At 42.8% G+C, this 13131-nt stretch overlaps 1 protein-coding gene across 4 annotated transcripts in view; it reads left to right on the top strand.

The window, feature by feature from the left end:
• Positions 1 to 13131, top strand: part of LOC147242704 (leucine-rich repeat and fibronectin type-III domain-containing protein 2-like) — a 147422-nt gene that overhangs the window by 124037 nt on the left and 10254 nt on the right. For all 4 annotated transcript variants that reach the window (XM_086188828.1, XM_086188830.1, XM_086188829.1 and 1 more), the window contains one exon: positions 4400 to 5793. In XM_086188828.1, the coding sequence (XP_086044954.1) occupies positions 4406 to 5793 (1388 nt within the window). In that variant the 5' untranslated portion in view covers positions 4400 to 4405. The remainder of the gene's footprint in view (positions 1 to 4399; positions 5794 to 13131) is intronic.

The following is a 13131-nucleotide window of genomic DNA, read 5'->3' as shown; positions in this document are numbered from 1 at the left end:
CAGATGGATCTTGCCTACGTGTTTGCTGGTATTTGCTGAGCTTTTTTTTTCTTTTTTTTTTAGCAATTTTTAACATTTCCTCAGGTTTGCTAATTTCTAACAGAGGTTCATCTGAGGCTATAGAGGTCACAATTGCAGTGTCTCTCATTACCCTACCCTCCTCCTTTCCTGTGGTCTCCACCAGCTGATGCAGCATTTTGGTCTCTTAAGACCCATTTTATGTCAGCCCATCCTCCGGCTCCCTGACCCAGAAAGACAAAACAACAAACAAAAATTTACAAGCTGGCTTTGACTTAGGTCAGATTTAGTTCATATAAGGTAGACCTATGACTTTCATATGACAGAATATGTTTTTGGAACATTCATTGCCATCTTAGTTTGTTGTGTTTATTTTGAACACCGCTGGTTCAAGGAGTTTGAGTTGTAGTTTTGGTGTCCACACACTGTTATTTGCAGGTAAAATTTTATGCTAGTGAACTGGACTCTGGTGTGTTTTTGAGCACACTGACGCTGTTCACATTTCTCCACTGTAAGACTTTTTAATATTCATTTTGCAATGGGTGCCATAGGGTTCTGTCAGAAGATAGACTGCAGCTCTGTATATTTATGCTCTGTTTCTGTTACTATTTTTGTTGTTTAATATTCAGACTCAGGAGCTGTCTGTGTACCCTGGACTCATGCAGATCACAGTTGATAAAAGCTGTAAATGATGAGTAAATCAAATATTGGCTTAAATCTTTCACAGTAGTATATTAGTAGTATTGTAATTGTGGCTATTTGTGGCCTCTCCAAACGACGGTCGTTGTGAGGTGTCAGGGAGTTTCAGGGGTGGTCGTTAGGGAGTTTCACCGAGAAGCCATCCACGTCAAGATAGAGAAACCATCTTTGAACAGAGGAGGTAGACTGCGACATTTCCTTTCACCTATTTACAACCAAGTCCTTTCAAAGCTTCCCCAAAGAGCTCAGCTGAAAGACCCATGTGGAACGGCTGCTGCCAGCACAGCCCATTAGCATCTGAGTGGTCGGTGAAACTCCCTAACGACCACCCCTGAAACTCCCTGACACCTCACAACGACCGTCGTTTGGGGAGGCCAGGTGAGTCTCGGGAGGGTCGTTTCCACCACAATAGCACTGACCACTCGCACATAGGTTTATAAGCTGGAGTTTCCACACTCTTCACTAGAACTGAAGAAGCCTCTCGGATGAGAGGTGAAACGTCTTCAAGATAAACTTACGTCCAGTTGACCAGATTTTACTTCGCTTCGATCATGTTGTCTGTCTATAAATGTCGGCCCTGCAATAGATTGGAAGACCTGTCCAGGGGTTACCCCACCTCATCTTCACTGCATCTAACAATGCTAGGACAGTACAACAGCAAGCATCCGAGTTCACCTGCGATATCGCTCCTTCACCCAAAGTGGGTGAAGGAGCGATATCGCAGGTCCTTCCATCCTGCAGCTGTTAGAGTTTACAACCAGCAGCTGTAGAACCAGCAGACCAAACACCCACCAGGACTAATTTCATAGTGCAATATCACTGTACCTACACATACCGTAAATTCCGGACGATAGAGCGCACCGTTATATATGCCGCAGATGCTTATTTTAGGGGAAAAAAATCAACTTTGTACACGTATAAGCCGCACCAGTAAATAAGCCGCGGTGCACGGCGGAAACACCTTGGCCGCCCATTCTCGCGTGTTGACCCAGTCTTCCAGAGCGTTTTCAAGTCCAGGCCATCTGCTATTATGACCTCTGAAAGCTTTTGTCGTCTTTTTGCATTGGGTCAGTTCGTCATGTTGCCGCCTCCAGCGTCTCACCATCGATTCGTTTATGCCAAACTTATGTGCTGCAGCTCTATTTCCATCTTTAACCGCCAGATTGATTGCCTTTAACTTGAAAGCTGCATCATAAGCGTTCCTTCTTCTGCTCTCCGTCTTGAGGGTGAGTACAAATGACTGAAAATATCGTGTGATGCTCTTTTTACACTGCACCGCGGCATGAACTGGACGCTCCAAGTACAGTACTTTTAAATTACCATAACATTTGGCTAGGAATTTCCCTAAGTACGGTACTTGGAGCTACCATCAGGAACAATAGGGAATTACTGCCCGCTGCCGCTGCCCTCCACACCCCAGGGTGAAGGTAAAATCCTCGTATAAGACGCACCGAAGCATAAGCCGCGGGGCATGAAGTGTCGAAAAAAAGTCACGGCTTATAGTCTAGAATTTACGGTATATTTAAGACTGTACATACTTCTTCCTCTTTACTTTGTGTATTACTTTTATATATTACTTATTTTTACACATTTGCACACTTATTTTTTGTACATTTGCACTATCCCTTATATTTATCTTATTATATTTACCTTATTATATTCTTCTTCTTCTTCTACTTATCTTCAAATACTATTTATGTTAAATTCTCATGTCAATTTCCCCACTGTGGGACGATTAAAGGTTTATCTTATCTTAATGTCATTAACAACCGTCAGAAGTGCAATTTTAGTGCTACAAGTGCGATGATGACAATGAAAGCCACATTGAAGCTTTTCAAAGAGTGAGTGTTCTTTTAGGAAGGATAAAAGCTGAGAACATACCACTTTCTCCTGTACCTTGGAAAGAAAGGGTAATGTAGATATGGGCCTGATATTGTAAAAATTATAGTGACAAGATTAGGTGTCTTCAGCAAAGGTTGCACAATAGCCATATTAAAAACTGAATGGACAACTTGTGAGGATAAGGACTGTTAAAGACTGTTTAAATATCTAAAGCTAAAAAGGTAGAGACCTGTTTAAAATACCTTGGGGTAAAACATCTAATGGAGAGGAGGAAGAATTCATGCCATTTATTGACCTCATTAGCTCTGACTGGAAACTGGATAAAAAATGAAGGTGTGATACAGTTCTCTGTATGGTGAAGTAAACAGAGATGGCACAATTTGGGTTCTGATGTTCAAAACCTTATCATCAAAAAAGAAATGAAAAGATTCACATCTCTCAATAGAAGCTACTTCAACAGTGACAGGAGAGTGGTTGATAAGGGAGTTAATGGTCTCAATAAGCAACTTAGGGATAAGTAATTAGATCTTGCCTCCTTGACAGTTCTGTTAAAATCCTTTAAAAGATCCTTTATAATAACAAGATCACACCTTAGTTTGGAGGCTTTAAATTTCTGCTTAGCATGTCTACAAGCCCTTCTATTGGTCTGCACGTGGTCATTTATCCAAGGAGGAGGTTTAATTGAAGCAACACAGGGTTTTGATTGTTTAAGAGGAGCTACAGTGTCTGGTACTGCCATACAACATTTTAAAAACCTTCTCTTCTGTGAAACATTAAGACAAACAGGTTGATCAAGCTGACGAAAAACTTGATGAATTGAAAAGAAATGCTCAGCAGTCTGGGAAGTGATGGGTCTAAAACATTGATGGCCTCTCTGGTTAGAGACGACATGCACAGGAAGAACATTAAAAAGGATAGCAGCAAGATCAGAAACATGTATATTAATAGTTTGAAGATTAGCTTGACTAAAGCCAAAAGTGCTGACTAAATCGAGGGCATGTCTGTGTTTATGAGTTGGGTCATAGACATGCTGAGAACAGTCATACATGAGGTCGAGGAATTCAGATGCAAGTCTGTCATTCTGATTGTCAGCATGTATTCTGAAGTCCCCTAAAAATAAGACTTTGTCATAGTTGGTGGTCGTGAAGGAAAAGTAAGTGACCAAAATCTGCTATAAAAATCACCATTTGATTGAGGTGAGTGATATAACAGGCCAAAAAAGGCAGCAGTGTTTGAGATAGTAAAAAGAGAAGAGCTCAAAAGAACTAAAATTGCCAACAGGAATAGGTGTACATTCATGGCTGGTCTTATAAATGACAGCAAGTGGGTATGTATAATATTTATATGCATTCTTATTGTCACAAAAACATTCAGCCTTCATGCTGTTTAATCTATTTTCTCCTTCATACCCATGAGCACAACCTAAAAGGCAAGAATAAATCTTAGTTCTACAGCCTACGGTAAGGACATCCACCACAGAGCTGGCTTTGTCTTGTCAGCTCAAAACACCCTAAGACACTCCTGCAGCAGTAACAATTCAGTTCTGGGTCATATCTAAAGCTGAGAAATGAGGCACATTCTCCTGTGAGCCTTCCACAGGAGCATGTAAGATTACATACCATTTTGTTGGTCCCTATGGCCATCAAATAATTATTTGAATGAATTACCTTCCTCTTGAATTATTATAATAATTCAAGAGGTAGATGATTAATTTACTGTTCCATGAAACATATGATTTTTGTGATCTGTGTTTTAGCCTTTTTCTGTGTAAAAAAAAGAGTAAACATTTGTGAATGCTGTATTTTACTCATATGTATTTATTTTCACGTTTCTTGCATAGGTTCCTATGTATGAATTTATTATGGACCACATCATAAGCTGCCTGCTGGTCCTGGGAACCACAGTGATGATTACCGATGCATGCCCCAAGTACTGCGCATGCCAGAATCTGTCTGAATCCTTGGGGACACTGTGTCCCTCCAAAGGCCTTCTTTTTGTGCCTTCAGACATCGACCGGAGCACGGTAGAGCTTCGGTTGGGAGGCAACTACATCCTCCGCATCACACAGCAGGACTTTGCCAATATGACTGATCTAGTGGACCTGACCCTCTCCAGGAACACCATCAGCTACATCCAGCCCTTCTCTTTTGGTGACTTGGAAACATTGCGCTCACTTCATCTCGACAATAACCGCTTGATGGAGCTTGGCCCTGATGACTTGCGAGGCCTGGTAAACCTACAGCACCTCATTGTTAATAACAACCAACTGGGACACATCCATGACAAGGCCTTTGAGGACTTAGCACCTGCCTTGGAAGACCTGGACCTTTCCTACAACAACTTGATGTCTCTACCCTGGGATTCAGTTCGCCAGATGATCAACTTGCATCAGCTCAGTCTGGACCACAACCTGTTGGACTTCATTCCAGAGGGCACCTTCACTGATCTGGAAATGCTAGCCAGATTGGATCTGACTTCTAATCGATTACAGAAACTGCCCCCAGATCCCATCTTTGCTCGTGCCCAGGACTCAATGATCTTGACTACACCATATGCTCGCCAGCTGTTCCTAAGCCTAGGCGGGAACCCTTTACACTGCAACTGTGAGATGCTGTGGCTGCGGCGAATTGAACGAGATGATGACCTTGAGACTTGCGCCTCGCCTCCTGCCCTTAAGGGTCGTTACTTTTGGAATGTAAAAGATGAGGAGTTTGTGTGTCAGCCGCCTCTTATTACCCAGTACACCCACAGAATGTTGGTCTTGGAGGGTCAAACAGCTAGCTTAAAGTGTGAAGCTACTGGGGATCCTTCCCCTACCATCCACTGGATTTCCCCTGATGATCGGCTGCTTGGCAACTCGTCACGTACCGCAGTGTATAGTAATGGAACCCTGAGCATCACCATCACCACCTCAAAAGACTATGGCACCTTCACGTGCATCGCTGCTAATGTGGCTGGGGAGTCTACTGCACCAGTGGAGGTCTCGATTGTTCAGCTCCCCCATCTCAGTAATGGCACTGGGCAACCAGTACAGCCAAAGTCCCGCCTCTCTGACATAACGGGTACCACCAGAATCAGTAAGGGGTCTCCAAAAACCTCACCAGAAAAGGCTGTATCTGTGTCTGAGGTGACAGCTGTGTCAGCACTGGTTAAGTGGACAGTGAAGTCAGCACCCAAGGTGAAGATGTATCAGGTTCAGTACAACTGCTCTGATGATGAAGTCCTGATCTACAGGTATGTGCTTATTAATTCTGTTAAAAACTTTTCAAAGCAAGGCAAAACTAGTTGGTAATAATAATTGATGACTTATTTTTGATTTTGGTTAACTTCATACAACTCAGCTGTTCATTGAAATTGTAGTTTTTTTTCCAATAAACATTCAAGGTTGACGCTCTGATGAATGCTGGAGAAGGACCAGCTGGTGAGGCATGAGACTTGAGTGTGTTGATGGAGTGTGGGGCACAAGGCTGGGGTGAGGGTGCATAGGCAAAGACAGAGGATGCTTGGCTTTACAGTGTGAGGCAGAGGGTGGGCTGTGTAGACCATGGCTCAGGAGCTTGAAGCACTACATTTAGGGTGCAAAAAAATCTGGCAACATGGGTGAGAGAGACCAGGGCTTTTAAGCAGCATCAGATGATGAGATGCAGGTATATGAGGCACAGAGCTCCAGCCACTAAGAAACCATGCCCAGCATCTGCCAAGGCATTTAGTAACCTCTAAATTCCAGTGCAAAAGCATCAAATTCCCCATAACATCACACAAATGCAACCCTTTATAAATCACTTGATCAGAAAAGGAACAAAAGCACATGATGGGATTTGCACCTATGTGTTGATAAGTTGGCTGCACGGTGGTGCAGTGGTTAGCACTGTTGCCTCACAGCAAGAAGGTTCTGGGTTTGAGTCCTGGTTTGGGCACAGGATCTTTCTGTGTGGAGTTTGCATGTTCTCTCTGTGCCTGTGTGGGTTCTGTCTGGGTACTCCGGCTTCCTCCCACAGTCCAAAGACATGCAAATGGGAACTAGGCTAATTGGATCCTCTAAATTGACCGTAGATATGACTGTGAGTTCGAATGGTTGTCTGCCTATATATGTTGGCCCTGCGATGGACTGGCGACCTGTCCAGGGTGTACCCCGCCTCTTGCCTGAAAGCCGCTGGGATAGGCCCCAGCCCTCCCCCCCTTATCCTAATAGGATAAGTGGAAGAAAATGGATGGATGGTTGTTGGTAAGTTGTTAATAAATTCTTCTGTCTGCCAACACCTGTTACAGGGATATGGTTACGATGGCTAGTAAAAAACAGGTGTGGCAATAGACAAAGCGGTCTCCAAAGTCATCAAATACACTGTACTCCAAAATGATCTTGGCTGCATCAAAAGAAGTAGGGTAGTTTCAAAACTGTGAAGGAACAATTCAATATTCAGAGATATTGTAATTTTAGTCACTAAGTTCCTGATTTGGCACAGTGATTTCAAGCCCCATTGTAACTTTGGTAAACAAAACAGATTATTTGTTGATGACTAGAAGAGTGACTGCTGCTGTGTGATGGCCTACATTGTAAGAGTAGATGAAGAGGATTACTTCTGGACAAACAAATATTCTGATCCATTTTACCCGGATAAAACTGCAGGGTTTGGAAGCTGGGAGAGAAAGATGGGACTGGAGGCTGAGCAATCATCGTAGTTCCAGGTATGTATCTGATAAAATTATATCCTCTAATTGAAAAACAAAATACATTTGTTAAATAAAGGTGGCCATATCAGTCATATTAATGCTGCTCATGATTGTTTTGGAGAAGACTGTATTCAATGACTTTTGAGACAGCTTACTAATACCCCACTGCCAATTTATTACTACATGGCAATAATCTCAAATAATACAAAAGGTATAATTTTCTTGTTAGTAATGTTTATTTAACACTTGTATATGTCATATCACCTAGTCCACCCTAGTAGTGGGCGGATTGATCAAAATATCCACAATACCGATACCAACATTGGTATCAGTACTTTAGTTTCATTTTCTGCCACTGCTCTCAAGTGCTCATCCTGTCGCAGGATCACACACTTTGCTCCTCCTCTCCCTCTTGTGTTTTGATGTGACACCGTCAAGTGGCTCAGTAGTGCCAGGCAAACAAGCAAGCCGGCAGGCTCAGCAAGGCCCATCCTCTCAGCTCTCTCTCTCTCTCTCTCTCTCTCTCTCTCTCTCTCTCTCTCTCTCTCTCACACACACACACTGAAGCAGCTTAGAGATGGCAGATGGAGCAGAAGAGTAGCACAGAGGAAGAGGAGCGAGGAGGAACAACAGCAAGCTGTATAGTTTGTAAAAAGGCTGTAAGATGCAGTGGTAACACAACAAATTTTTATATATATACATATATATATATATATATATATATATATATATATATATATATATAGCATATGAAAAACCACAGAGAGGAGGAGAGACATCCCCCACTCCCTGGCCCTGACAGACCCAGAGGGTCAAAGGCCTTTCAGTCTGGCAGAGAATATCCAGGTAAATTAGAGTGGTCATTTTAGGTGCAACCGGTCATATGTCACTTAAGCCAACACAAAAAATATGAATTATGCTAAGATCTTGATATATTACATTTATCCCATTGAAAAGTGTCATCTGAGATAAGATTTAAGATAGAATATAAGATAATCCTTTATTGCACAACAGGGAAATTCACAGAATTACAATAGCAAACAAGCAAGTGTACATCCATTATCTACCGCTTATCCTGATAGGGTCGTGGGGGGGCTAGAGCCTATCCCAGCTTCCTTCAAGTGAGAGGTGGGGTACACCCTGGATTGGTCACCAGTCCAACACATAAAGACAGACAACCATTACCTTTCACAGCCACACCTACAATCAAGTTACACTCTCTGGCTTCTTCTCACAGTCCAAAGACATGCAAGAGAGGACAAGGTCAATCAGAGTACCCAGAGAGAAGTGTAAGTACAATAACATTATGAACAGAACAATTTAACTCCAAGAAATAATTTCATCGCCATACAAGCATGAAATGTGTAGAGTGGTGACAGAGTTAAAAAAATACATAAAATAAATAGATACATTAACTGTAGTGAATTTAAATTGAAACAGGTATACTGAATGTAATATTGCTCAGACTTGATTGAATATAAACATATAATTGACTGTGAAAGAAATACTGAATGATTTTTTTTGATGATACATCAACCTTATATATTAAGACCTATCAGTATCAGTATATTACTTGGTATTGGACCAATACCATGGGTGGCATGGCTCAGAGGTAGAGTGATCATCCAGCAACTGAAGGGTCACTGGTTCAATCCTCACTTCCCTTGATGACAATGTCGAAGTATGCTTTAGCAAGATACTACATCCCTAATTGCTCCTTATGGCCTTGCAACTGACCGGTGACCCGTCCAGGTTGTACCCCGTCTCTCGCCCAATGTCAGTTGGGATATCCTTCAGCCACTCACCCCCGCGACCCTTAACAGATAAGCAGTGTAGATAATGGACGGACAGAAAATTGGAAAAATTAAGTGTAGAAAAATAGGCACAGAAACAATCATTTGTCTATGACTGGCCACTTTTCAGCTATCACCGCCCCATGACCCCGGTTGCTGTGGCCTCCACAACTAAAACATGGATGTATCGAGCACCGAGCGCACAGACAGCTGCAACTCCTGCGCACATTTGTTGACTTTTGCGCCTGGAGTGACATACACGCTCGTGGTGTGGACTTTAGGCATAAATTTGATGCCATAGTGATTTCAACCATTGTTTTTTTCATGGGCTGTAAGTTACATGTGTTTATGCTGCTTTGAAACCTTCTCAACATCTATAAAGTTAACGCCAATTAAAAAGTTGCACTGAGCCAAATTTTACTTTTTTCAAAGTCAAATTTTAACTTGAGTTAGGTTTGTGTATACATGAGAGATTTGCTCATTTCCTGGTGCTTTGTCACAGTTTGTTGTTATAGGAATTCGGGGCTCTGTTTTTATAAGACAGGAGGATAATTAATGTGTACAGACACATCAGTGTACATAAACCAACCTATGTGGTTGCGGTCAGTTAAATGTTAAAGTTTCTGTCGTAGGATGTGATGGTCAACAGTATCCCACACCATGTGCAATATTTAAAGATTAGAGCAGAGACAGGCTATTTGATCATTAATTTTGATTTCATTCACTATGCTTTGGCAGAAATTGTATGTACAATATGTTGTCTGATAAAATCTTACAACTAAAATGTTCATAGCTACTTTAGCAAGTGAAACACCAGCTGTCACAGCTTCTTTTGGCAACATACACTGCCTGCCTCATCTCTTCAGTTTATTTTCAAGCAAAAGGACAAATAAGGATAACATAAAACCAAGTCACATTTTCTAGAAGTGTCCCTGAAATGCATTCACATCATTGATTTCGGTTGTTCAGATATAAAGTGACAGGTATATAAAAGAGGAAGTTGCCTGCGTTCTTCCAATCCTCCATGGATCAATGCGGTCACAATGGAAAGTGGCCTTGACTGTCAGATTGGCTGTTTTGCATCCATCCATTTTCTTCTGCTTATCCTGTTAAGGGTCATGGGGGGGGGGGGGGGGGGGGCTGGTGCCTATCCCAGATGCTTTCGGGCGAGAGGTGGGGTACACCCTGGACAGGTCACCAGTCCATCGCAGGGCCGACACATATAGACAGATAGCCATTCACACTCACAGTCATACCTACAGTCAATTTAAAGTATCCAATTAGCCTAGTCCCCATTTCCAAAGACCCTATGCCTGAGCCGGGACTCGAACCCAGAACCTTCTTGCTATGGGGTGACAGTGCTAACCACTGCACCACCGTGCCACCTCTTTTCTTTATTACGTAATTATAGAAAATGTTATGATCAATTCCGTCTTTGAGAAGGGTAATAAATACATATTTGAGATTCTTTAAAACTGTCAGACAAGCACATAAGCTTGTTGAGACTTTTAAACCTGATGAAACCAAGAAGGCAGATAAGGAACCAGCCAACATGACTTTTTTTGTTTGGAAGACAACTACACAACAACGTTAGCAGATAGTGATGAAAATTGTGGAGACCTGAAACTAGGGAATAACTTAACATTGTTGAACCTCAGGTTATGTTTTTTAAAGCTCCCCAGATTTTAATTTAATGCCTCAAAACCTTGGGTTAACACAAGCTAAACATGATTTTTCTTTCTTTCGTTTTTTTTTATGTTAGAGCACCAAGCTGATTTTGGCATAACTTTACGTCCTTTGCTTTTGAGCTATTATCTTGGTCATCATAAAGTCAATCTCTCCATGCTAGATCTTGTTTTTTGTTTTTTGTTTTTTCTCGGGACAGTCTCTGCTATCCAGATATGCCATATCTTCACTTGGTACCACTTACATGTATTTTATAAAAAATGTTAAAAAATAATTTTTGGGATTTTCTACATGTTTCTCATCATAGCAGGTGTCCAGCACATATATCTTTGCATATTCATCAATTGGGGAAATTATCCTGGAATCTGACAATGTAAGCACCATGATGGTGGGATGTTCTATGACTTCACAATTTGCCCAAACATGTGGTGTGTGAATAAAAGACATTTTACTGAAATAAACACAAATTAGGTTTATGATAAAAATATGATTTATTGTAAATGAAAACATGCATAAATGCTAAAAAATACAATTACACAACTACTTGCTAGAAAACACAACCATATATAATACTATATACATCCAAAGGGATTTTCAGGATTCCCTATGGTGTCCCTATAGTTATTACATCAACATATTACAGCTAGTTACAATTTACATGAATCTTGGATCCATTCCATGAAAAAACATCTCCTCATCATCATCAGATAATCTACTCTCAAAGCCTGAGTCATTATCCAGATCACTGTGACCAAAGTCTGCAGTGGCATCTTTATAGATGAGTTGTGCCACTTCACCTGCAGTATATTTCTTTGGTTGTATTTTCTTCCTGACATTGTAAACTGCTCTGCCAAGCCCATCTTTTCAATGTAGACATTGACCTGTTGTGACCTGACCTGAACATGAACTGATCTGCACATGCACAATTACAGTTGTCTTCATATGCAAAATGTGTGCGCCTGTGCCCTTTGGTTTATGTGGAGAAAGTTTGGAGAGGGTTTTGTGAAGCTCATCATTGTTCGAAGCCTGGATCCCCAAGATGCGCGGGTTGTTTTCAAACCTGCGATGGGCAGGGTTTTGCGTTTCCCACACCATCTGTGCGTACTTTTTAGCTGTACTTTTTAGCCTGCACAGTGGTAAAGTTGCCTGTCCTGCTACGCATAGACACGTCATATCGTATGCTCTCATGCAGGTTGAAAAGGAAGAAGGACTTGAACCCCTGGTCTTCTTCTTCCCTGGTTGATAGCGGCCCTGGAAATAAGCAGCCCTCAGGCGGTTGAAGAATGCCCTTGGGGACTTCTCTCTTTTCTGCTTCATGGCGAAAGCGTTGAGAGCGGCTGACGTCTGGTCTGCGTACAGGCAATACTCTTCCCGCAATGCGGAACACAACCTTGGATAGCTACCTTGCGCGTATGTCTGGGGCAAGGTTCTCAATAAAGTCCCTCACCTGTCATGTTGTGGTTCTCCACACAAGCCTGATCTTCTCATGGGCAGAGGCCTGGGGGACGCTCCTCAAGCAGCAATTGACCTCCTGAAGGTACGCATCTATGTCCGCTCCACGTGCATCGGGATCGAAACAGTCAATGTCCTCGGCAAGGCTTTCAAGCTGACGGGCGTGCAGTCCGCTGATCGAGATCTGCCACGGATCGGCAAGATACAGGTCATTATGAGGGTTGAAGGTGGGGGTTTCCCCCCACCCATATGTTGGGGTGGACTTATCTTGGGGGCGCGGACTCCGTCCCAAGCCCCCTGTTCGTGGGTACCTCCCATAACCTAATGGTCCCGCCCCCTGGTCCGGAAGGGAAAAGGGGCACCGGGAAAGGAAGGACTGCGATGCTCCAGAGGAAGGCGGAGTACCGAAAGTGACCGAGCGGCCGAGTTGTTTGGCAGAGATGAACCTAGGAGTGGGTCGTTGAGCAGGGTGTCCTCCTCTGCCTCACTGGGTTCTCTCGCCTGCACTTCTTCTTCTGGACCAGAGGAATCTGGCCCAGCCTGGTTACTTACTTCTGAATCATTCGTCACCTGCAGATGTGCAACCTGCTCTTGCAGCTCTTCCACTTGCAAATGTTTCCTGCGTAGAGACTGAGCGAGTGATTCCGACTCTTCCAGTCGGGCTTTTGCTTCTGCCCGCAGTTCGGTATTGTCTTGCTGCAGGTAACGAATATCCTCCTCCAGGGCGTGTGTCTCCCTGGCGGCCATCTCCATGCAGCCCCTAAATTCGAGCTCTCTTTGCTCGGCTCTCTGACACGGCAACAGGAGCATTTCGCCCAGTATTTTGGCACTCAACGTATTTAATTTGTCATTTACCAAGCGCTTTAGATTTACTTCGCAGTCTCAGACTCTGGAGTCAGCTAATATTTGCTCATCGCTTTCAGAAAGTGCGATGAGCCCTTTTCGTAGGTCGCGGCCAAGAAGGTCAGTG

This window comes from Aulostomus chinensis, chromosome 20, assembly GCF_037954235.1.
Source record: "Aulostomus chinensis isolate RoL2024-O1b breed Wild chromosome 20, RoL_Achi_v1.0, whole genome shotgun sequence".
In the NCBI taxonomy this organism is placed as follows: Eukaryota; Metazoa; Chordata; class Actinopteri; order Syngnathiformes; family Aulostomidae; genus Aulostomus; species Aulostomus chinensis.
This window is presented reverse-complemented; position numbering and strand designations above follow the sequence as displayed.